Source organism: Syngnathus typhle, linkage group LG4 (genome assembly GCF_033458585.1).
Source record: "Syngnathus typhle isolate RoL2023-S1 ecotype Sweden linkage group LG4, RoL_Styp_1.0, whole genome shotgun sequence".
Lineage (NCBI taxonomy): Eukaryota > Metazoa > Chordata > Actinopteri > Syngnathiformes > Syngnathidae > Syngnathus > Syngnathus typhle.
The window spans coordinates 9,741,643-9,764,627 of record NC_083741.1 but is presented as its reverse complement, the minus strand read 5'-3'; the positions used below and the strand labels follow the sequence as shown (position 1 = coordinate 9,764,627).

The following is a 22,985-nucleotide window of genomic DNA, read 5'->3' as shown; positions in this document are numbered from 1 at the left end:
GGCAAAATATTGCATTTTTAAGCGTCTCATCTTGTCAACATTGTAATTTTTCTGACTGAATATAACTATGACATATGAAACGTGTTTGAGGTGGTACCAAATACTGAATATTACTTTTGAAGACCGTGTTGGCAATATATTTATTCCGATCTGCGAACTATTCATGTCACATTTTGCGGGACACATAGTGTCGATCATATTTAAAAAGTACATTTAGCGATTTTTGAATGATAAATCAAACCCGAGTACTTGGTAGGACTGCACCCAAATCCTCTTCAGTCCACAGGGGGAAAGGTTTCCGCCCACACAATGACGTCACTACCTTTGGTTTTTCGTCCGTTGGCTGCCACAGGAGTCCGATTTTCACAGTGCACTTGAATGCGGCTACAACGCGAATTTCAGCTCCATTCTGAACAACTCCAGTTCAATAAAGAATAAATCAATATGACATCTTCCAAAAATGCAAGAGGAGTCAACTTGACAGCGATTACACTTCTTCTTTGCCTGTCGTCGGTTATAGGTAAGTTTATTTGTCTCGCTTTACATGAAATGGCTTTTGCTGACGACTGTAAATCTAAAGTGTTGCATTGATTAAATGTGCCATTTACAAAATAAACTATCTGAACCACGCAACATGAGTTTCTTAATGTCATTTTTTTTAAAGTAATGACACCACTTCATTGGCCATTTCTTTATGACTTGTATCTTTTTAGTCAATGTTGACAGTAGGCTTTTGAAAGTATGAAATTTGAATGATATGATTGTGCACACTTCTCAGTTGTTTACGATCTTAACTTTACAGGAAATGCATTTCCACTTATTTGTTTTTCTCTGACAATATTACACTGTTACAGAATTATTCTATTCCCTATTGGAAACGTTGTCTAGAAACAAATAAGGTCATTTATGGTTATTTACAACATGTTTTCATTTGTATCAGTGGACATCCTTGCATGTGCAGTACTACAGATGGTGAGGACAAATAGCGCCATATGTGCTCGTTTCTGGAATTAACATAAAGCAGATGTCTGCTCACCTAACCTGAGATCACCCTGGGAATGTCCTGCCAACTTCCTGCACCTGCACACATCGTTTCCCTAAAATAGTAACCTAACATGTCTGGGCTGTGCAGAGTGCCATTGTCTGGTGCTAGTCCACCGTTATGACGTCACGTAGACATCCAGGACCTGTTGCACTGACAAATCACCTGCCAGTCAGGTCATTAGCAGCAAATATTGAGCAGTAAATGTTGTATAACTGCTCGCTCCCTGCTCATTCTGGATGCTTCTCAAACACTTGGCTAATCCTACAATCTCTTAATCCCAGCTACACTCAGACACGTTTTGTTGTCAATGCCTAAAATAGTAATGATCATTTTGTACTCCGCTTTGTTGTGAAATAAAAATCCGATACACAGTTGAAACATTGTTCCCAATTTTGAATTTAACAAGGTGCAAAAAAAAAGGAAAGGTGGTAGTCACTTGATTATGTGGTGTGTTTTTGTGCTGTTGTCCTAGAACGGGACACAACGGTCATCAAGCCACAGTTTGAAAGGTGGCTGGGTCAGCACGTGTCCCATCTAAGGTGGCAAAATGCAAGTCTCAGGCTTGAGCTCTTTGTACTGGAACAATGAATTTGATCAGTTCACGATACAAATTGATGTCACTCATTCACCTAAAATGCCAGATGCTGCTGAGGGAGTAAATAACAACCTCGAATAGCGTTTTAAGCATAAACAAACACTCAGATTATGACTCACAATCCGTGCCCTGCCACTCCCGCTGAGCTTTTCTGCCTGATTTGGTGGAGCTGTCCGTCCAAGAAGTATGACTCACTTTCCTCGGACTTTATATTCACTACCAAAATAACACGATGAACATGTTCAAATGTTTTCTTTTCTTTTGAATGTTGTGAGCCCATTCAGAGTATTCATCCACTTGAGATATATAAAGTTATCATTTGTTGTGTTTTTTTTGTTTACTGCAAAATCTGTTGATATCTTGCATTTTTCTAAATTGTTTTGCAAATTGCAGGGAATGTTCAGGTGAATTGTTGCTTAAAATTGTAAACATATTGAGACGACAGTATCATCACGACAAAAAACTGCTGGGTCAAAAGTAACCCAAAGTGAGCGAAATAGCCAAACCAGCATTGGGTCCAAAAGGGACCACCGACCCAATGTTGGGTTTGCATATTGGGTCAAGGATTTAATTCAACATTGAAACATTTTGAAATGATTATCAGCCTCATTTCATTACTAACATATTATATAAAGAAAAAACAAATGCAAATGTCGCCTGTCAATAGTCGCCTGAGCATGGGTTCAGCACAGTTTTTCCACCAAATATCCCTCGCAATCTGCTGGGTCAAAATTATTAACCCTTCCTTGGTAATCCAATGCGCTCAAAATCCACAGATACCCAGTAAGTGGCTTAGGAAAGGAAAAAAGGAAAAGTAAAGTCGAGTGACATTTACAGATGGGACGTTCAAATGAGGTTGAAATTGATTGCCATGTAATTATTATCCATTCCAATATTGCTGCTTTTTTATAATCTCCTAGGTGACTACTGTGACGTGAATAATTGCCATAATGGAGGAACGTGCGTGACAGGGGTAGGAGATGAACCCTTCATCTGCATCTGTGCAGACGGATTTGCCGGCGACACATGCAACCTTACAGAGACGGGTAGGCTAACCAAACCATCATTTGACGACAAACATTTGTATGAACATTATCCCCCTTGTTTGACTCAGGACCTTGCAGTCCCAACCCCTGTAAGAATGACGCGTCTTGCCAGGTAATCACTCCTACCAGAAGGGGAGACGTTTTCACCGAGTACATCTGCAACTGCAGGGCAGGCTTCGAGGGTGCTCATTGCCAAACCAGTAAGTTGCTTCAAACGTTATCGAGGCCTGAACAATCACTTTTGACACTCTGATGAAAAATGCGGCACTATCACACAAATGCTAATAGCAAAGACTGAATACGTGATTGAGGTCAGCGCTGTTGGATAGGATGTGTGGCCCCTTCAGTGGTCTCGTGAAAGAAACCCTTTCACAGAGTTTTGTGGTCTTTCTGTTTGGCTAATTAAGTAAATGAAAACCTCTCCAAGTCTCTTAGCATGTAGATGCCACCCACACCGGTTCTCACAGACTTAAACTTGACAAAAAAAACCCTCAATTATTTTATTGAATCCCTTTAAAATCCTCTTAACATAATAACCAAGAGAGCTTGCAGTCATTGCAGGGTTGTTTAAAATGATTAGAAGGTCAAAATGTTTTTTTCATGGCTCATTTGTGGTTCAATGACTGTAAATTGTTTGTACATAAAAAAGTGGAAGGTGAAAAGGTCGGATATGTAGCGTCAAAGAAAGTTTGCACTCACACCTTGATGATATTACCAAAGAAACACTTGTTTTGAATGAAAAGCTCCTCCCCATAGTCCGCAGGCTGAACACCAATTGTGGTGTTTGTGCAGTCTGCTTCCAGCACCACTTCTATTTCTGTATCAGATGTCATTGGCAGAAACCGTCTTGTGGTTTACGGTGTACAGTTATAGTCAGGGAGCTTTAGTTATAGCTTAAACTGTTATCTGGTAATAAAACAGTGCAGTTCTGGCAAATATGTGTTTTATTTTTTTAAAGCTATTTAGAGTTAATGTTATATATACTGTATAATTGTCTCTATGTTGTTTTTCAATGTTTGGTTTGGTACATGTGCTGCAGTGCTAGATTAAGAGCAAATCAGTCAGCCTATTTTGCAATACTGGCATTTGTTTCTAAGTTTTGACCAATCCTCTTAGTGGAGCAAGAATTGCACAGATCCATGTGGCATTACGTCAACCAGTCGTCTGCTTGAGCAGAGTCTTTTCGGCCATGTGATGCAAGGTGGCACAACACAGTGCTTGCCATTGTTCTGCAGAGTTGTTGCATTTACACTGATTGTAGTCAACAAAATTAAGTCACTTGCACTAGTTAATTGGATCATTTCTTTACTCAGTGAATCACAACAAAATATTGCTAAATATGAAGCCATTGCTAAGGACATCTTTCTCAGTAATATGTAAATGGTAGTTGACATCAACTCTTTAAAAAAAGGGTGAAAGCTTTCCTTGAGAAAAAGAACCTGTTTGCAAGTTTTATATATTTGGGAATCACAGATGTGAAATGGTCAAAGGCTCGGGTAATAAGTAATGAATCAGTGTAGAATCTGAAAAATAAAAAATGCTATTCGGTCATGTTTGATTCATCAGAGGTTTATTTATGGTTTTCTGAACCTAGACACGCTCTAGAGCAGGGGTCACCAAACTACGGCCCGCGGGCCGGATACGGCCCGCGGGACCGTTTAATCCGGCCCGCCAACCCTGAACAAATTGTATTATTAAACTTTTTTTTTTTTTTTTTGCTCATTTTGCCTGCAATGACTGCGTTTGCCCAGTAGATGGGGAAGCGCTCGCCTGCGCATTTACTACCGGAAGCCGTGTCAGAAAGCTCGGTGCACACTCACAAGTGCGTGTACGGACATGGCGCACTCGCGCTCTATTTGTATCAGTCCCGAATTTAGAGCGTGGGCTGTGACGACAGCATTCTTGTAATTTGCGCGCTGAGCTTTCAGATGCAGTTTTGCGCTAAAGCCACCCACAAACCTTCCCCTGAAATCCTTCCGTTAAAATGTCGCCCAAGTAAAGCAGGGTGAACACAGTGCCGAGCGTTTAAAAGAGTTGCCAATTTGGCTCGACGTACGCGACGTGACGTTCAGCCACATGAACGTCAACATCTACCCGTCACAGATCGAGGTAAACGGACAAACACCTCGGATCTCGCCTAAGAATTGCCACAACAAATTTTACTCCAGACTATGACGCACTATCAAACTTTAACAAAAAAGACAGCAGTGTCTACAAGCCTACTGGAACCTACAATAGGATTATAAGGAAGGAACACAAGAACTTTAAGAGACTGCTCATATGTGTCAGAGAGGTTCTGCTCTGACAACTGAGCTGAACTTTTATCTGTTAAGATTGTTCATGGCACAACAGAAAGTTAATGTTCCATGGTTTTTTTTCTATGAAGAACCCAGAGAGAGTTATTTAGTTATTTATTTCCTGTTTTTTCTGTGAAGAACTCAGAGAGGGTTTAGTTATTATTTATTTCATTAATAGTGTTATTATTTGTTTCCTGACTTTTTTTCTGTAAAGAACCTGGAAAGGGTTATTAAATAACCGTTATTTGGTTATGTGTGGCTTTCTGGAAAACAATAATTTTTTTAAGCTCCCCTACGATCGTCACACTTTTTCTGTTACAAACTGCCACCGGCCCGCCATCAGAGAAGGGAAAGGTTATGTGGCCCTCACAGGAAAAAGTTTGGGGACCCCTGCTCTAGAGCGTCTTAGCTGGCTCCATGCTAAAAAAAATATAAGAAGAAACAGAAATTGTATGTGGCCATATACTCTAATAGAAGATGAGACTATCATGGTCAAAAGTACATTTTGCGTTCTGTGCTTTGAAAATAATCACGTCTTTATTTGCAGATGTGAATGACTGCGCCAACCGACCTTGTAAGAACGGAGGCCTATGCAGAGATCTCGAAGGCGATTACTCGTGCCAGTGCCCGTCACCTTATGTTGGGAAGCAGTGCCATTTACGTACGTGCGCTTTGTAAAATATCGGTCCGTTCATTGTCATCAATTTATCGTATTCATTCTTTAAGTATTATATATTTATATACGTACTGTATATTCTAATGTATTTCATGTAAGAGGCTCTGTTGGAAAGTCCAACCTCAGATTCTGGGTCCTGTGCTCTGGGAACATAGTGAGCCTGACCCCCTGACGCAGGCCACTCGGTCTCTGTACAACTGGTGTTTTTTACGTCTCAGGTTGTATTTCTCTACTGGGAATGGAGGGAGGAGCAATCACAGAGTCCCAGATTTCAGCTTCTTCTGTGCACTATGGTATTCTGGGCCTTCAGCGCTGGGGCCCAGAGATGGCCCGCCTCAACAATCAAGGTATCGCCAATGCCTGGACATCAGCTGCCCATGACAAGAATCCTTGGATTGAGGTGAGCGAAGTTGTCATTCAGCCTCAGTGATACAGTAGCAAAGTGAAAAGAGTCATAACACCTCAGCACTCCTCGACGCCAGATTGACCTGCAAAAGAAGATGCGTCTAACAGGAATAATAACGCAAGGTGCCAGTCGCATGGGCACAGCAGAATACATAAAGGCCTTCAAGGTGTCCAGCAGCTTCGATGGAAAGTCTTATACCACATACAGAATGGATGGACAGCGGAGAGACAAGGTTCGACCTTAGCTTAGTGCTACATGTACAGTCCATACGTATTGTGATGCAACATTGTATTGCAGGTTTTGGTGGGCAACACAGATAACGACAGCACAAAGACCAATCTTTTTGACCCACCCATCGTGGCCCAGTACATCCGTATAATTCCTGTGGTTTGCCGAAAGGCGTGCACGCTGCGCATGGAGTTGGTGGGATGCGAACTCAACGGTAAACACAGCAAAAACATCTAGTTGCATCTGAATTCTGCTGGTGAATAGTAAGCAGCGGGTGACTGGCTAGCTTGTTAGGTAAACAACAGCCGCTTCTCTCAAAGTCTCAAAACATTGCCTCTGTTGCCAAACCCAAGTAAAAAAGCAAATTTTCTAATTGAAGAGGAATGTTTTTAATGTGACAATATGAAAATGTCAGTGAAAATATTTGCAGTCACATGGTGTTATGTAGCACTGTGCTACTGCGCTTCCTTGCACGCACACCATTATTCTTTCTGCCTTCTTCCTTTGTGTCCACTTTGGCTTTGGAAAGGGAATCATTCTCATTTTTATCTTTATACATAATTTCCTGGTGGAGGATATTGATTAATCTCTTCTGTGGGTTTATTTATTCATCTGTTCTGCTTCTCCTCTCTTGGTTTTTCCATTCCTCCCTTCTGTCTGCTTCTTTATTCACAGTTTCTTCAAACACAACAGGGTGCTCCGAGCCAATGGGAATGAAGTCTCGGCTGATCTCAGATAGCCAACTTTCAGCCTCCAGCTCCTTCCGCACGTGGGGCATCGATTCCTTCACTTGGCTGCCTCAGTTTGCCCGTCTGGATAAGCAAGGGAAGACTAATGCGTGGTCTCCTTCCCAAAACAACCGATCAGAGTGGATCCAGGTGACATATGATGCCGTGGGATAATGACTTTTTTGAATTTTCAAAAGGATTCATTGTTGATGTTTCATCCTTAGGTGGATCTTGAGAAGACAAAGCGCCTGACGGGCATCATCACTCAGGGCGCCAAGGACTTTGGGGTGGTGCAATTTGTGTCTGTGTTTAAAGTGGCTTACAGTAATGATGGGGAGTCTTGGAGTCTGGTGAAGGACATCAACACAGACAGCGATAAGGTCAGTTATATCCATTCCAACAGTTCTCTTAGTTTTTAAGATATTTTAGAATTGGGAGAATGGGGCTCTCAGGTTCTTCAACGGGTATGTATGTACGGACCTTGCTTTGTGCAATTAGACTCAGTCATGCTGGATCACAAAAGAGCTGTCCTCAGTTTGTTCCCACAAAATAGAATAGAATGAATTCAAAACCGATTTTTTGTGTCACTAATAATTCATTCATTCCTCTTCCTCACAGCTTTTCCAAGGTAATATTGACAACAACAGTCACATGAAGAACGTATTTGAGCCACCGTTCTATGCCCGATTTGTCCGAGTGGTTCCCTGGGAGTGGCACGAGCGCATCACTCTACGCATGGAGCTGCTGGGCTGCGATTACTAGAAATTCAACTTTCTTTCTCATAGCTATCACTACAGTACATTTCATTTGATCAGCTGCTCCTCTGACAGAGTTTACATGGCACTCTCGCTCTGGAGGAAGATCATTTTGGCCGAATAGCTGAAACTTTCACATTCTTTGTGTGTGTTTTTGTGTATGTGTGTATGTTTTTAATGCTTTGACTTTGCATATTTCTACGGTGTATCTGCACTCTAAATTGTATTATGTTAAAATCTTACAATGAATCCACTGACTTTGACATGTACAAGCCCCCATGCTAATTCTGCTGCTGTTGAGTTTAAGAACACACGTGTTGTAACAAGCAAAACTAAATTCTCAAGGACAACTTTTATTGCACAAGTGGGGCACAAAGTAGCATGATGAAGCGTGGTTAGTACGATGCGGCTTTTGGTCCGCTGTGATTCCTGTAGTTATAGTACTTTTTGTTTACATATTTCAGATGTATTTCTTATTCATGCTTTGGAAAAAAAAATATTTGGATGCAACAATTTCACAGCGCATAATGTGTAGAAAAGTAAGGATGAAACGTTTTTAAAAATTTATTCTTGAACTACAATAAAGGTCATTGATTAATGACGACTATTCAATCTTGTTTCTTGTCATGCATTCAGTATTGTATATTCTCTCTCTCTCTCTCTCTCTCTCTCTCTCTCTCTCTCTCTCTCTCTCTCTCTCTCTCTCTCTCTCTCTCTCTCTCTCTCTCTCTCTCTCTCTCTCTCTCTCTCTCTCTCTCTCTCTCTCTCTCTCTCTCTCTCTCTCTCTCTCTCTCTCTCTCTCTCTCTCTCTCTCTCTCTCTCTCTCTCTCTCTCTCTGGACACCGCATCTGAGTTTCTATAGCAACAAGCGGTGGCCTTGATTTTTGAGAAAATTGGCAAGTTATCATGGTCTAGAATGCTTTCTTGGATCATTCAATAAAAATTCAATAAAAAAAAAAAAGTTAACACGTGTTATTTATTACTTGCTTCAACACATCATTACTGGATCATTATTATTACGTTTAGAAAAAAGAAGTGCAAAAACTGCCAATTACTATAGTAGTAGGCTTTATAAAGCCTGAAACATGAAACATTGTCTCATGACATTCAACTGCCAATTATGGCGTTAGCGAGCTATTTTTAGCAGTACAATTATAAAATGTATACGGCACGGATATTTGCAGATTTCCTGATATTATTTTACACTTGTCTGAAATTATATTATTACTATTTTTTGAAACATCTTTTCAACGGTTATTCAGGTGAATGTTATGATTTGCAAAGCCAAAAGCAGAAGAAAAACAACAACATGCAAATACAGCTCAGAAAATAAATGGTCGAGTTTGTCATTCATTCATTCCGACGTAAACGATGGTTTGTTTTACGTCAGGACGCGATCTCACATGCGCAGTGTCGATTCATGATGAACAACTATCGCTACCTCGCCACGTACTATTCGATGCAACCAAACTTCCACTTACTTTGACAGACGTGCAAATTGACCAATGAGAAAGAAATGCTACGACTTGGACCTCCCATGAGCGGACTAACAAGCCACTTGCCGACAGAGCTCCGGCAGTGGAGGCGATTATTAAAGCAAACAATGTTTTACACCCAAAGTAACGTGAGTATACCATAAAGACAGATTTATTCGCTTTTGTTATGCATGTTAAACCGTGACTTTATTGTAGACACTAACAGAATGAGATCGGAATATGATATAATTTGTAGTTGCTTAGGGGGTTCAGTAGCTAAAACTGTCAGTGGCAGTGCTAAGGCTTATATCAACAGTAGCTTTTGGATTTCATCAGACAAGGTGTGATGAAATAACAAAAAGCATTGGCCACAATGCCATTCTAGGTCGTCCTAAAGGTTTGATATTAATTGTTTTTAAAACTCTTAAAAACTGTCAGTGGTAGTGCTAAGGCTAATATCAACAGTTCCCTTTGGATTTCATCAGACAAGGTATGATGAAATGACAAAAACCACAGGCCACGTTGCCATTACTCATATATATGAGTTTTTGTTCAAACTTCTTATGTCTCCAACGTCAAGATGTGGTGGAGTCGTGTCAGCTGGATTCTGGTTTTGGTTCTGATACTGGTCCAGCTGCTCACTTTAGAGGCTGTTCCCATCAGTAAGGACAAGACCAAAATGACGCAGCCAGAGGTGAAAATTGAAGATGCTCCTGCTAGTGTGGTAAGCTTATGTTTGTGAAATGTCAATGTAAGGAAAGGCATATATTAAATCCTTTTGTTGAATAAACCGCTCAGTGCTCTATAGAATAATTTGAATGAAGATGTCAAACTCTGAGATAGACCATTTAAATAAATAATAGCAAAAATAAATAAAAGTTTGAACACACACGTAAGACACACTTAAACTTATTTGTCACCCTGAGTTAAAGTTTATGGTAAAACCAACGTTTAAAACAAAATATGATGAATCATTGTGTATTTAAACATCAAATGCAACTTTGTGTCCAGTAGTATACGTTCGTATTCATCGGGGTGTATTGTGTGCCATAATTACACGGTATAATCACAAAATATGTATATTTTTTAACCTATGATTGTTTCTTCTGGGAAAGGACACTGGGCTCCACTATGACCGTTACCTCAGAGAAGTCATCGATTTCCTAGAAAAAGATGAACATTTCAGAGAAAAACTCCACAATACAGACATGGAAGATATCAAGGTAAAGCCCTCTTAACTCTGTTCTTATATCTTCATCTAGAAGTGTGTGTGTGTGTGTGTTGTATTTGGGCTGTTTTTGCTACAACCCTTACATTGAATAATGTTTACCTCCAGCAAGGTAAACTCGCCAAAGAGCTGGACTTTGTCAGCCACCACGTTCGAACCAAACTGGACGAGTTGAAGAGGCAGGAGGTTAGTCGACTCAGGACCCTCATCAAGGCTCGGCACGATCTTGAAGGTGGAAATGGTACGTTAAGTGTGGGGTAATAAAACACGTTTATGTTCTGTAAAATGCTGTAACTGTACACGTGTCATTTCAATAGATATCACAGTGGACCACCAGGCTCTCCTGAAACAGTTTGAATACTTGAACCACATGAACCCACACACATTCGAAGTGGACGACCTGGATCGCTTAATAAAATCGGTAAGTTGGGTGCCCGGCAAAAATGTTTGCATGCTTGCTCCCTAAATTGTAAGACGCTGCTTTGTGAATGATTTGTGGCTACACTGTGAGGAATATCTTTGAATAGCAATGCTATTGAACAATTTTCCCGTGTTATTTCTATATCAAGGCCACAAACGATCTGGAGAACTTTGACAAAGAGAGGCACGAGGAGTTCAAGCGTTATGAAATGATGAAGGAGCACGACAGACAGGAACACCTGAAGACGCTGGATGACGACGAACGCAAGCGAGAGGAGGAGCACTATGAGGAGCTAAGGAAAAAACATGCCGATCACCCCAAAGTCAACCACCCGGTAAGTCTGGCTCGTTATGTTTGGTTCGGGTATAATGTTTTGTGAGTCTGTCTGTGTAGGGGAGAAAAATAATCATCAAAATTTCGCATCATTTGTAGATTATATTGAAAATGTTGAAATGAGGTGTTACTTTTGTAGGGTAGCCAGAATCAACTCAAGGAAGTGTGGGAAGATACAGATGGCTTAGACCCGGAAGATTTTGATCCCAAAACTTTCTTCAATTTGCACGGTAAGTCATTCTTTCACTCCGTTCAATAAAACACACAGACGCACACAAACACACACTTGGGGCATCTCATCTTTGACTTCCTCTCCCTGATGCAGACACCAACGGCGATGGCTTCTTTGATGAACAGGAACTGGAGTCGCTGTTCACCAAGGAGGTAGGAATTTCTGGGGGGTTTGTTTTGGACTAAATAGTCCCTGACTGTTGCTCGCTGACTTTTCAGTTGGAAAAACTCTACGATCCCACTAATGAAGAGGACGATATGGTGGAAATGGAGGAGGAGAGGTTACGCATGAGGGAACACGTTATGAATGAGGTATAGTGCAACTGTCGTTTTGTACCTATGGTCAGCTTGTTTGTTTCTTGCGTGACGGTGAATAAAGTAAGACAAACATTAGGAAACTAAACACCTTACTAAACACCCACAGGTGGATTCAAACAAAGACAGGCTGGTGTCTTTAGACGAGTTCATGACTGCTACAAATAAAAAAGAATTCTTGGAGCCAGATAGCTGGGAGGTAAGACAAAACGCACAACAAGCATGGTCTTTGCAAATAATTCAAGAACTGGAAAATGTTTGCTGGGTTCATTTGGTGCTTGTAGACTTTGGAGCAGAACCAGGCCTACACGGATGAGGAGATGAGGGACTTTGAGGAGCACCTCGCTCGACAAGAGCAGGAGCTACACCAGAAGTCTGTTGACCTTCAGAAGCAGAGAGATGAGCTGGAACGGCAACAGGAGCAGCTGAACGCGCAGAAAGTAGAGTTGCAACAGGTAAGGGCACTGGGGTTTAATTCACTAAATTGTTGATACACTTCTGTTATTGAAAGAAAAGCTCCACAGCGGCCATTGGAAATAACTAAGCTGCTTCCCGAGGTCAACTCGGGTCGCTGCGTTTTTTTTTTTTGGTCAAACCAGGCTTCTGATCGGGCAAATTGGCTTGTGAGTCGACAAACGCATGAAATATTTTTAGACTAAACCTATCTTGTATGTTCATTTCAAAAAGCGAAACTTACAACACAGACATATTTGATTTTATTTCTTAGAATTTCGAAAACCCAAAATTCACCAGCTCAACAAATTTGAACGTTATATAAGCAACTATTGAAATGACTTTTAATATCAAATTTTGGTCTTCTGGAAAGTATTTCTTTGTAGTTTGAACTTTTGAGGCAAACGATTGAAATAAATGTACTTAGCAAATGTGCATTGCGATTGTTTTCACCAGGCAGTTGATCATATGGAACGACTCAAGGCTGAAAAACTCGAACCCCCTCCCGAGGTCCATGGTAGGTTTGCGTTCATTATATCTTAACATAGGCTGTCTGACAATGCTGATTCGGGATCTTCGCCGCAGTCGAAGGAAATGCCTTACCGGAGATGCACGCAGTTGACGATCAACAGCAACACGACCGGGTGGCCCTCGACCAAGAGCATCAGCCTGCGGAGCAGGTTCATCAAGATGCGGCTCAGGACCCGAGTCAACACCAGAATCAGCAGGTGGGCGAGCAACCACACCAGGATCTGCCGCCGGGCCATCAAGGAAGTCCACAGGTTGAGAACCACTATCCATAGGGCCTTCAACACTGGACTTCTGCAACCTCGTCCAATCTGAGAGTGTCTGGCCATTTCCACCATGATGACTGATTGGTGCTTTTGAACACACTCAGGAGTCAGGACGATGAAGCACACAAGATGAACAATGCTAGTATTTGGTGCCCGACTTGCGAATCACATCATGGATTTTCAGGAGCATTTTGTCAACATAACGACAGCTAAGGGACATTATTTTTCAAGGCCTGTGGAAAAAGTCACTTTAGACAGACCACCAGAGTACGATGTGGAATTTTGAATAGATTTTTTGGGGGGTAAACATGAATTACCATTAAGAACACAGATGGTATGCTGTTTGTTCACCACTTGCCACACATTATTGCCATTCTTTTAATTGGTTACCTTCATCTTTGTTAACCTAATCTAGGCAATCATTATCCGTTAAATTTGAGCACTGAGCTGCCAAGACTGGAATAAAGTAATCACTTTTTTTTTTAATTTGGCACAGAACTTCCTCCTTTGGTAACACCCAATCATTTGATTGGTGTTAGTGTAGGAGTTGGAGGTTGTTGACATTTTAAGGCCATTTTTTGTAATCGTATACATAACTGTATATGACATTTATTTGATCATAACTGATCTTTTTAACTTATTGGACAGCTATTGCTAAAAATGTTTTTTTTAATTGAACAGCAAAATTTGGGCATTTGGTGTTTTAGTTGCATCTGAACTTTAACTACTGAATTTGAAAAAGGGCAAAAAAGGAGAGGCATACTTGCTGTAATGCACAAACTCTGCATTCAGCTCACTTATGTGATATGTTGTACATGAAGTGACCTAATCTGAAGGTATGAAATTTTAGGTCTTTTACATACATACTTCCAAGCTATTATTTCTCTGTGCCAAGAGGTTTTCTTTGTGAAAATTCTGCATAAAAGGTTTGCACAATCGGTTCACGTGGTTCTGTTATTGCTTGCTGCTGGATTTAATTGTCAAGTGTTTGTTGCTACTGTATGCCTCATTTCAAGACAATAAAATTATTACATCCATTCACTTGGCGCAATTGATAATACTGCAGGGATGTACGGTCAGAGGAGTTAAGGGAGGTCGCGCCTCCCCTGCCATCGTGAAAAGGGGAAAAAACAAATTCGATTGTTTTTATTATAAAGTCATTTTCTTTTTAATTTCAATACTTTTGTATCATTTTGAACCAAAATTGCTGAATTTTTATAGTTATTTTAAAACCGAAGACGATTCGCTCGGAGGAGACAACTTCCTGCCTAGCCTCTTCTGAGAATTGCGTAATCACACGGCTGCCCATGGAGTTAGACTGGACTCCTCTCTGTCTTTATGTCGCAGTTTAAGTGTTCACACACTGTGGCTATACTAACTCATTTCATGAGGGGGGGGGGGGGGTTACGTCAGTGCCTCCCCAGTCATGAACCTCACCGCACGTCACTGTAATACTGTCACAGATTTTTTTTTATTTATTGTTTTAACTAGCCAACTGAATTAAGTTTTAATCTTTGCAAAACTACACAACTATAATGTCTTGGGTAGCATGAGCAAATGCCTTGTAATAGAACACAGCTTTATTGAATCAGTCTTGACTGATATACAAAGAGGTGATGGTGAGAGATTAAAAAATACATCGTCATGTCTACAAGATGTGAAGGAAAAGTGACCAATGAGCACATGCCAGAGGAAAATCTCTTGGGAACCATTTTGACAGTGGCAGGCTATTTTTTGCATTGTTTTGTACAAAAAAATAAATTAATGAAATCTTTCAAGTTTACCGGAATATCTAGTTTATTATCGCACGTGTGTGCAAATAATCTTACATGAAGTTAGGAGACTCGGCATTTTTGTGTTAAAACATTTCGAGAAAATGGGCAGACAAAAGCAGACTGACTCAGAAACGAATAAAAGATTATTAATGAGAAATGAAACGTTACAAAAGTGAGTTTGGGTGAGCACATTCAAAAATCCTGAATGCTCAACGTGGAGCGATAAGCCGGTCAGTAGGATCGCCATCCTCGAGCAATACCTCAAGACAGTCCTCGGGGCCCCTGGGCAGTTCCACGTTTGAAACCTTGTTGGTAGCCCTCCTGCAACATAAATCATGAATGTACACTAAATATAAAGTTTACACCCAAACTGCTCAAGTAAATGGTCCCCCAACGGTGACAAAAGCTTTGCCGATGAAAGATAATCTTACCCTCTGGTAGTTGTTGCTCGAGTAGTCTCGGGGCCCCGTGTTGAATTGGCTTTGACCATAACCACTGCTGGGAGGGTTGGAAAAAGGAGGGCGGTAACCTTCATAGCCCCCTGATGGAAAAAAAAACATTAATTACTACAATCTGGCCCAAAGATAAGTTCCGATTGGGACAGCATACCTCTAAATCCATTTGAAGAGCCTCGGTAGCCATTCATGGTACCTCTGCTGTTCCTCGAGCCGCCCCGGGGCACTGCCCTGCTGTTGTAGAAGGACTGACTCGATTGTCCAAAGCCCGCACTGGGCGATGAGTCTTCGTGCACCACTGGTGAAAGCATGACGTGGGCTTGGGGCTGGAACCCGGCAACAACTGGGGGAGTCACGCATGACATAATACATTGAAATCCTACATTTGTTTCGAGCGTTATTGAAAGGAAAAAAGTCAATCTTCATTGCTCATTCACCAGATTGCAATGTTTCCTGTGGAATGTCAGGCTGGTCCACAGCAGGATCTGATTGAGCACTAAAACTCTGCCCGTAGCCCCCGGGAAACTGAGACGGTTTATGAGGGTCTGTTTGCCCACTGGCTGGTGTTGCAGGTGCGCCCATATTAAATACCTTAAAAACAGAATTGACATTTCAACATTACAAAGAGAATACTGTACAACCCACTCGTAATGCCCATCGATGATCATAAATGGAAGGAGTGAGATGGAGAGAGCCACATGTCACTACTCAGGAGGACAAATAAAAAATGAGGATAGAACTGAGAGAAGAGAGGACATGCACGTATTGGCCGGACTTCATTTCAGTGAAGTACTTCAGGGCTGGTCAAATATGAAGCATTACCGCTTGCACTGACTGGAAGGGTGCAGCATTGACATTGATGCCTCCGGTGTGGGAGGGTTTGGAGGCAGGTGGGAAGGCAGAGGACAGGGAGCAAGAGGAAGGCGACTGCTCAGAAGGCAGAGACATCGCAGCCTGGAGGGTTCAGAAATTGGGGAACAGGAGGAGAGACAACCAGAAATGTGGGGAGGTGAACAGAAGGGAAAATCTAAGCGCTCTTGAAACAACAAATTGTAGTAATTTGAGAAGTTCATTTTTTGTAACAATGGAAGAGTGTGGAAATTATTTTTTTGGGGGTGGCAAAACACTATCTACAGTATGTATGATATTATATTGTCACTTTTCTTTAAGACGACAAACGGTTACTGCCAGCCACGAACATACCAAAATAACATTGCGCTAGTTGGTTTTCAAAGTCCTTACTACGCACACACTCACTCGTCCGATCACAAATCTAACAACATTCATGATCGAGTTGGGGTCGACAGTCGGTGGCATTGCTTGGGCCCATGTCATGACAGTTCTGTTCTCTTTCTGCAACTTACTTGTGAGGGCTCCTTTGGTCCTGTCACCATGTTCATCGGAGGAAGCCTGGACTCTGAGTGAGCTGAGAATGTGAGACAAGTGTTAATTAAATGCACGCCGGTCACTCACAATCTAATTAGTCAAAATTGGCGAGAATATCTGAGTCTCATTTTGAGACTAGATTTGGAGAGGGTTGGACATTTCTCATGATGAAATGCTACATGGGAACTTTATCTGATGCCTATTGAGTAAGTTACATTCATCCTTGGCAATCAATGACAACTTAATATTTTGGGTGATTAATACGAAGTGTATCACGTATATTTGGCTTTGCCATGAAACAAGTGGATTACGAGAAACGCGGTGGGGCTAGTGGTTGGCCTTGCTAACATTCAAGGTCAAAGCTGTGTCAGCATACGCACAGGCTAACTGTTGTAGGTCCACAGTCTGTACAGGCTTCATTGGCTGGGCTGACACAATGGCCGGGTCCAGGGCTTGGCCATCAAAGTCCAACACTGAGTCCTTGTGGGAGAAGACAACAATTGGAAATCATGGTGTAAGCGGACAGAAAAGGCATCATTGCAGAAAAGGCTACAAAATCCTAGGATGGTAAGCTTTACTGTGGTTACTAATTTGCATACTTTGTATCATGTTCTTGTGTGATAAGCAACCCAAGTCGATCTGGTGCCTACACCTGGTCTGCTTCTGTTACCTGCATGAAGTTGTATGTCCCTTGCATCTGGGCCATGAGGTCTTGCACCACCTGCTTTCTGATCACCGGGTCAGTCGACGGACACGGACTGACACGATTCACAGCCGCGCTGGGTTCTGGTGGTAGCTGGGCAGCGGGCTGGTGCTGGAGGGAATCCCCCATCTTAAACAGAAATATGAATCAACAAAAACGACTTGGACAGAGGATTCACACATCGTAGGAAGAAAAGAAGCACAGCATACCTGCATGTCCACTGACCACTCCTCCACATGTTCGGTGTCGGTACTGCTGTACGTGTTTTCCGGGATAAATTGTCTATTTACAAACTACAACAACAAATGCATACAGTTGATACATGAGCACAAAACCGAAAACTCTGTGCCGTATGCTCGAGGCGCGATAAGCCGTATCGTACCTCTGTGGTTTCCAACTGCACCGGCTGAGGATTTTCAGGAACTGGTGCTAAGAAAAATAGTAACAAAAATATTTTATTTTCTTCTGCATATATAAACAAGCCTCATCTTGCTGTGTTAAATCCTACCAGGTTCAGATGGTTGCTCTCCCACGTTAGAATCAGCCACTACCGTTTGCTTTTCCTGCCTCTCCTCTTCCTCCTCCTCACATGTTCCATTTCGACCACTTGATGGTCTATCAAAGTAGCCGCTCTGTAGCAACTTGTCCAGGATGTCCTTCAGTGCCTTGTCTGGGTGGATGGAAGTCATCACAACAAACATTAAAATAAAATGCAAATTCCAGAATGCAGTTGGCACTGTTTCAAGCGGAAGACTTGTGATGGGCAAACTTTATTTGAAACATCAGCACAATGATTCAATATAGAAGGCGTACAAAAAAAATAAACGACACAAAGCTTTTGCCAAAGTGTAAACCGATTTTCATGACTTGACACTCCCAAAAAGCAAAGAAAATGGGGAGGAAACAAAGTAAACAGGAGCAATGGAAAAGCTTACATGACGTCCCTGCCACAGCCTTGTCCCTGCCATCGAGCAGTTCCCACAGGTGCTGTGAGGCCTCTTCATATTGTTCAGTCAACCTGGAAGTCAATGAGTAAACATGGTACACCAGGCATTCAGATTACGGTTAAACAATTTATCAATATTGAATCCTAACATATGAATTTATATGTTCATCATAACCAGGCAAGTGCCACACACCTGACGTCACAATTCCGATCAGGTCCGACAAGTTTGTAGAGCTCATCGAGTGATGCAAGGTCGGCGTCGGTGAGCAAGGGCGAGCCAGAAGCATCGGGCCGCTTCAGATCCTGCCTGACATTGTCATCTCCCAACTGGTCCAATATGAACTGCAGCTCCAAAACCGTCTTCATTCTCCATTTCTCCATTTCCTCTCGCTGCAGCTGTTGGCGTCTTGCGGTTTTCTTCGACGTCTTTTGAATCTAAACATGCACCTTTACTATTTTAGCTCGAATTACGACAAAAAAGCACCAACTTGTATTTATTTATACTTTGTTCCCAGTGGCCATCGCACGCATTTTAGGCCACAGTGGATATAATGGGGCAGACGCGAGACAACTCGGGGTGAATACGTGATAGGTCATGATTGCAAGGGATGCCCAGAAAAACATAACAGTCATGATGCAGATGACAAACCTAATCGACCATAGTAAAATGGGGTGAACACAATTAAACCCAACAGTACCAAAAGGTTTGAGAAGTAGAAGAAGAATTTCCCTGGCATCTCATACCAATCAACAACAACTCGTGAAGCTCAGCCTTGTTTTGAATGCTTCGTGTTGAATGTGTGTGCAAGACTGCGAGAGAGCGTACTGCGGAGTGTGTACGTGGAAGAGCTCAAAAGGTTCCTGGCCTTTATGATTCCATCATATTCTGAATTTTGGAGTGTTGCTAATGTCTGTTCTCTCGGTCCACAGTCTAATTTGGTTAGTAGGTGGGCGGAGTCCCTGAACTGGACCAGCCTACAATTATCCTGGGCTTATTTAGGTTTGGTTTCACCGAAGGAAGACACTGGAGTTTGGTTTTGTTTTGCTTCTTGTCATACCTCATGTTCCCTGGCATTATGCTTGTCACCTGCAGCCTCATTGTTTCCAGTTGGACTTCCCCTTTGTGTATTAATGGGGAATTCAACCCTATACTAAATTCTTTGCAATAATACGTTTTATGTCCCCGCACTCGTCTAAACACAGCATTCTTATTGATATTGCATTTGTGGAATGTGAGTTAAGCAGCAAAATTCACCCATTTTATGCCATCTCAGGGGGCGACCATTTTGCCACTTGCTGTCAACTGAAAATGACATCACAGTTGCCAGGTCTCAGGTCACAACCAATCATGGCTCAGCTTCAGAAAAACTGGTGACATTGCTAAGTTTGAAACAAAAGCAATTTAGTCATACTCACCTCTTGGCCAAGCGTCAGGAAGCTCTTCTGCAGATCTCGAGCAAACTCAATTGTGGTGAGGATCTCCTGGTATTTTGACAAGGCCTCCTTTGGACACAAAAAAAAATAAAACAAATAGCAAAGTCAATTTGACTTGGAGTCAATCAAACAGGCTGTGTATATAAACCAGAGATCAAGTACATACTAGCTGATCCTGATTCAGGCTTTCACCTTTGTTCTTCTTTGCTTGATAGTCATCCAACTTGGACTGAAAGAAACGGGTGGGGGTAAAAAATGTAAAATGGCATAATCTGTAGACAATGAACTTTAACGGAGACAGACACTTTTCATTCCAAAAATGCGGTGGGAAAAACAAAAATAGCTGAAGTGAGAAAGAGTCACTAAATAAATTTGTGCACCCATCAATCTTACAAAATTCATTTCTAGAACACCAACTTAATTTTGGAAGCAGACATGCATTTTAGCAGTGGTGTTGGATTCAAAGTTAATCACAAGCAGGGGTCTAAATCTGTTTTCCACTGTGAGGATGAAAAATTGACATGCTAAGAAACCAAAGCCACTTTCCCAAAATATTCCTCAGTGAGTGTATTTAACTACAGGGAAGATATTAAAACAGCTCTCGTTATGCGCCAATGCATATTTGTGTTTGTTTCTCAAGCGTTGCCCTACGTGTTATGAATATGATGACGGTTGTGATGAAAATGATGGTGCGGTTGATACCTTTTTTTTCTCCATGTTGCGAACCTTCTTGTCGAGCACACCAAGAACTTGCTGCATGGCTTCACACTTGTTCCCATTTCCAACCTCTGGAATGGCCGACTGGACAGCATTGTTGCTAACCATTGCTGAAGGCATCTAGATTAGGTTGAGATAGATGGAGAGAGAAGGTGGTGGGTTATACTTCATTATGCATTTGTTGGGCTCGGAAAAGATTCAGTTTGAGTAAATCAATTCTTAATGTCCAACGTGAGAAACCTTTCCATTGCGTGGGAGTTCACCCTGGTGGAACACCATTTTTTGGTACATGTTTACAGTTGCTCCAAAATTGGAATATTCACGACAGAGAAAGACACCAGATGCAACAATTGTGAAATATATATTTATTTCCCCCTGTGAGGAGACAACAGTTATTTTTAAGAGGTTCAAAATGTTACGTAACGAAACCTATTTGAGCGGAACAAGCGGAACATTGTGAGTTTCACCTTACTTTCAGCGTTCTTGAGTTGTCCGAGACTACGAGTGAAACGAAACTAACCTCACTTGCGTTTAACTTATTTAATTAGAGAACAACGTTGGTCTCAGGTTCCATGTCCCATTGTTAGCCTGCAAGCTAATCCCTTATTGGTGCTATGTTGCTATTTTATCCGTTTTTCGCCACTGTCATTAGTTATTACATAGAATATGTCATCATTTATGTTTACAAACGAGGATTTCCGTGACTATAAGTGCGGAAAAACAAACAGGATCAGTGGATGCTACGCCAGCTCGTCGTGTTAAGTCGTCTCGGCTGAAACGTAAAAAAAAGAGGATTTTGTACTTCTTGCCACCCCGTGATTATTGTACGGATATCATACCTTTATACTCTTTGTCTTCAAAGAGATTTACGTCGACCGGATTAACAACAATCGTGCAGGTGAACTCAGAGGCTGTCTGTTTCTGTGGTATTTTTCCAGAAAAGATGCTCCGGGTGATACACAAACCGGCTGAGGAAGAAACTGCTGCTCTATGGCTGATCTTTGGCTGCCTGCTGATCATAATGCTCAGGCAGGCAAGACTACAAGGACCCTTCTTCGGTGCCCTCAACCTTGCCTGATTGAAAAAAACAAAAAAACAAAAGAAAGCAACAACAAAAAAACGCCGCCATACGTTTTACTGTGCTGTTAAATTCAAAGACACTTTCTGAGTGGTATACTGAACTGACCTACACCCCACTGGCCCCAATATAAGCAAAACTATAATTATATTAATTATAGAAATATATATATATAATGTGTGTGTGCGTGTTGGGGGGGGGGGCGTTATAGTGTGAAAGAAAATGCCTTGCTTACGTACTTGCTTATTGTACTTGTAAATGTGAAAATGTAAATGAAAATATTTGGTGCAATTGCAAAAATCTAACAGAAGAGAGCGTTAACGACACATTTATCGTATGCAGGCCAAGCTTCACGTCTTCTGAGTCAAACCCAAATAAGTTTGGGTTTTTATCACGTTATAAATAATTTTCTTGTAGCAGATGACCCCCCCCCCCCCCCCCCCACGAGTTACACTGGTTATTAAAACTCGAACTCGTTTTAGTCATTTTAAAATCAAAAACATTAAACCATAGAAGCAATTGCCAGTTTTGATTGTGCATGGACAGATTTTGTTAAAACCTCTCCACTAGCACACACAAAATGGCCAAATAATGTAATTTGCAAGTTGCGAGGTTAATACAGAGATCCAATTTTAGATGACTGATTGTCTTATTCATAACAAGTTAATCTGCAAATAAGTCTTTTCATTGCTGTTATAACTTTAACAGAAGCCTACCATAAATCGAATTTCACTTTGACGTACAAATGTTTTACCCTATTATCCAAAGCAATATATCTGGAAATGAAAGTATGGCAAGCACATCATTTAAGTTAACAATATCTGTCCTGAAGAGCAGTGGTCGAAATCACCTCTAGACCCGGCCCCCTTTCTTCTTTCAATTTTCAAGATTTTAACTAAAATATTACATTTCCAATGACACATAAGGTATTTCTAAAAAGTATACAGAGAGGACAATATGTCAAAGTTAATACTGAATTTTGTATATTATATACAAGTGTTGTGGTGTGCAAGGACTGGAGTCGGAGGCGGAGTGACAAATGACGTGTCAACCCACTACAGTGTCATATTTTTGGATTATGAAGAGTTTTTTTCTCTTAAATTTGTGATTTTGTGCAAAGACTTGGGGGTGTACTGAATCTGTAGTTGCTCACTGTGATGTAGATTTTTGAATAATGGCCATACAACCCTCTCTTCTTCAAGACTGCGCCACATCAGAATAGATTAAATATGTGCTGATGATTTATTGGCAAAACCCCACAAGAGCCCCACAAACACTTGAACCTCAGACCATTTGTTGTGTGGCTGACTCAAGCCAAAAAATCCATCTGCAACCCCTTCGGTGTCCCCTCCTCTTCTCACTCCCTCTTTCGAACTCTGTACATTTTCATTCACCAGGTTTTCCTTAAGTGACTTCGGTGTCCTAAGTCAGACACGCAAATGAAACTTGTCTGGTCCTAGTCTGG

At 41.4% G+C, this 22,985-nt stretch overlaps 3 protein-coding genes across 9 annotated transcripts; 2 read left to right on the top strand and 1 right to left on the bottom strand.

Annotated features, from left to right (window-relative positions):
- The first annotated feature begins 315 nt into the window (after positions 1-315).
- On the top strand, positions 316-8,388 carry LOC133153301 (EGF-like repeat and discoidin I-like domain-containing protein 3). 2 transcript variants are annotated; one of them, XM_061277512.1, is made up of 10 exons: positions 316-520; positions 2,561-2,686; positions 2,755-2,886; positions 5,531-5,644; positions 5,878-6,059; positions 6,142-6,297; positions 6,363-6,507; positions 6,987-7,171; positions 7,246-7,401; positions 7,640-8,388. In XM_061277512.1, the coding sequence occupies exons 1-10, from the start codon at positions 445-447 to the stop codon at positions 7,781-7,783; spliced, it is 1,416 nt and encodes a 471-aa protein (XP_061133496.1). In that variant the 5' UTR covers positions 316-444; the 3' UTR covers positions 7,784-8,388. The 2 variants fall into 2 exon arrangements, with proteins under 2 accessions (XP_061133496.1, XP_061133495.1); XM_061277511.1 differs by having other exon boundaries at positions 6,969-7,171.
- Positions 8,389-9,254: 866 nt separating this feature from the next.
- LOC133153300 (nucleobindin-2-like) lies at positions 9,255-14,063 on the top strand. 2 transcript variants are annotated; one of them, XM_061277509.1, is made up of 13 exons: positions 9,255-9,400; positions 9,832-9,975; positions 10,367-10,474; positions 10,588-10,720; positions 10,797-10,900; positions 11,049-11,234; positions 11,373-11,463; positions 11,559-11,617; positions 11,684-11,776; positions 11,889-11,978; positions 12,064-12,234; positions 12,689-12,749; positions 12,818-14,063. In XM_061277509.1, the coding sequence occupies exons 1-13, from the start codon at positions 9,293-9,295 to the stop codon at positions 13,033-13,035; spliced, it is 1,566 nt and encodes a 521-aa protein (XP_061133493.1). In that variant the 5' UTR covers positions 9,255-9,292; the 3' UTR covers positions 13,036-14,063. The 2 variants fall into 2 exon arrangements, with proteins under 2 accessions (XP_061133493.1, XP_061133494.1); XM_061277510.1 differs by lacking the exon at positions 9,255-9,400 and adding an exon at positions 9,407-9,741.
- Positions 14,064-14,588: 525 nt separating this feature from the next.
- On the bottom strand, positions 14,589-21,482 carry LOC133153299 (caprin-1-like). Of its 5 annotated transcripts, none has more exons than XM_061277505.1 (17): positions 21,282-21,482; positions 20,428-20,562; positions 19,918-19,954; positions 19,708-19,794; positions 18,485-18,726; positions 18,281-18,363; positions 17,854-18,015; positions 17,728-17,774; positions 17,555-17,638; positions 17,313-17,474; positions 17,023-17,122; positions 16,621-16,682; positions 16,079-16,210; positions 15,694-15,847; positions 15,411-15,599; positions 15,233-15,342; positions 14,589-15,122 (listed from the first exon to the last, which is right to left on the bottom strand). In XM_061277505.1, exons 2-17 carry the CDS (start codon positions 20,535-20,537, stop codon positions 15,063-15,065), a joined length of 1,821 nt encoding a protein of 606 aa, XP_061133489.1. In that variant the 5' UTR covers positions 20,538-20,562; positions 21,282-21,482; the 3' UTR covers positions 14,589-15,062. The 5 variants fall into 5 exon arrangements, with proteins under 5 accessions (XP_061133489.1, XP_061133488.1, XP_061133490.1 ...); XM_061277504.1 differs by having other exon boundaries at positions 19,892-19,954; positions 21,282-21,481; XM_061277506.1 differs by lacking the exon at positions 16,079-16,210 and having other exon boundaries at positions 19,892-19,954; positions 21,282-21,480.
- Positions 21,483-22,985: the final 1,503 nt, after the last annotated feature.

Bases quoted from the DNA above. Each gene is read 5' to 3' on its own strand.
- LOC133153300 (XM_061277509.1), top strand. From the start codon at position 9,293: ATGCTACGACTTGGACCTCCCATGAGCGGACTAACAAGCCACTTGCCG. The intron at 11,235-11,372 runs GTAAGTCTGGCT...TTACTTTTGTAG, and splicing joins ACCCCAAAGTCAACCACCCG to GGTAGCCAGAATCAACTCAA. The intron at 12,750-12,817 runs GTAGGTTTGCGT...TCTTCGCCGCAG, and splicing joins ACCCCCTCCCGAGGTCCATG to TCGAAGGAAATGCCTTACCG.
- LOC133153301 (XM_061277511.1), top strand. From the start codon at position 445: ATGACATCTTCCAAAAATGCAAGAGGAGTCAACTTGACAGCGATTACA. The intron at 521-2,560 runs GTAAGTTTATTT...ATAATCTCCTAG, and splicing joins TTGCCTGTCGTCGGTTATAG to GTGACTACTGTGACGTGAAT. The intron at 6,508-6,968 runs GTAAACACAGCA...CTTTATTCACAG, and splicing joins GGTGGGATGCGAACTCAACG to TTTCTTCAAACACAACAGGG.
- LOC133153299 (XM_061277504.1), bottom strand. From the start codon at position 20,562: ATGCCTTCAGCAATGGTTAGCAACAATGCTGTCCAGTCGGCCATTCCA. The intron at 17,639-17,727 runs GTACGATACGGC...TTGTTGTTGTAG, and splicing joins TGCAGTTGGAAACCACAGAG to TTTGTAAATAGACAATTTAT. The intron at 15,600-15,693 runs GTGAATGAGCAA...TGACTCCCCCAG, and splicing joins ACAGGAAACATTGCAATCTG to TTGTTGCCGGGTTCCAGCCC.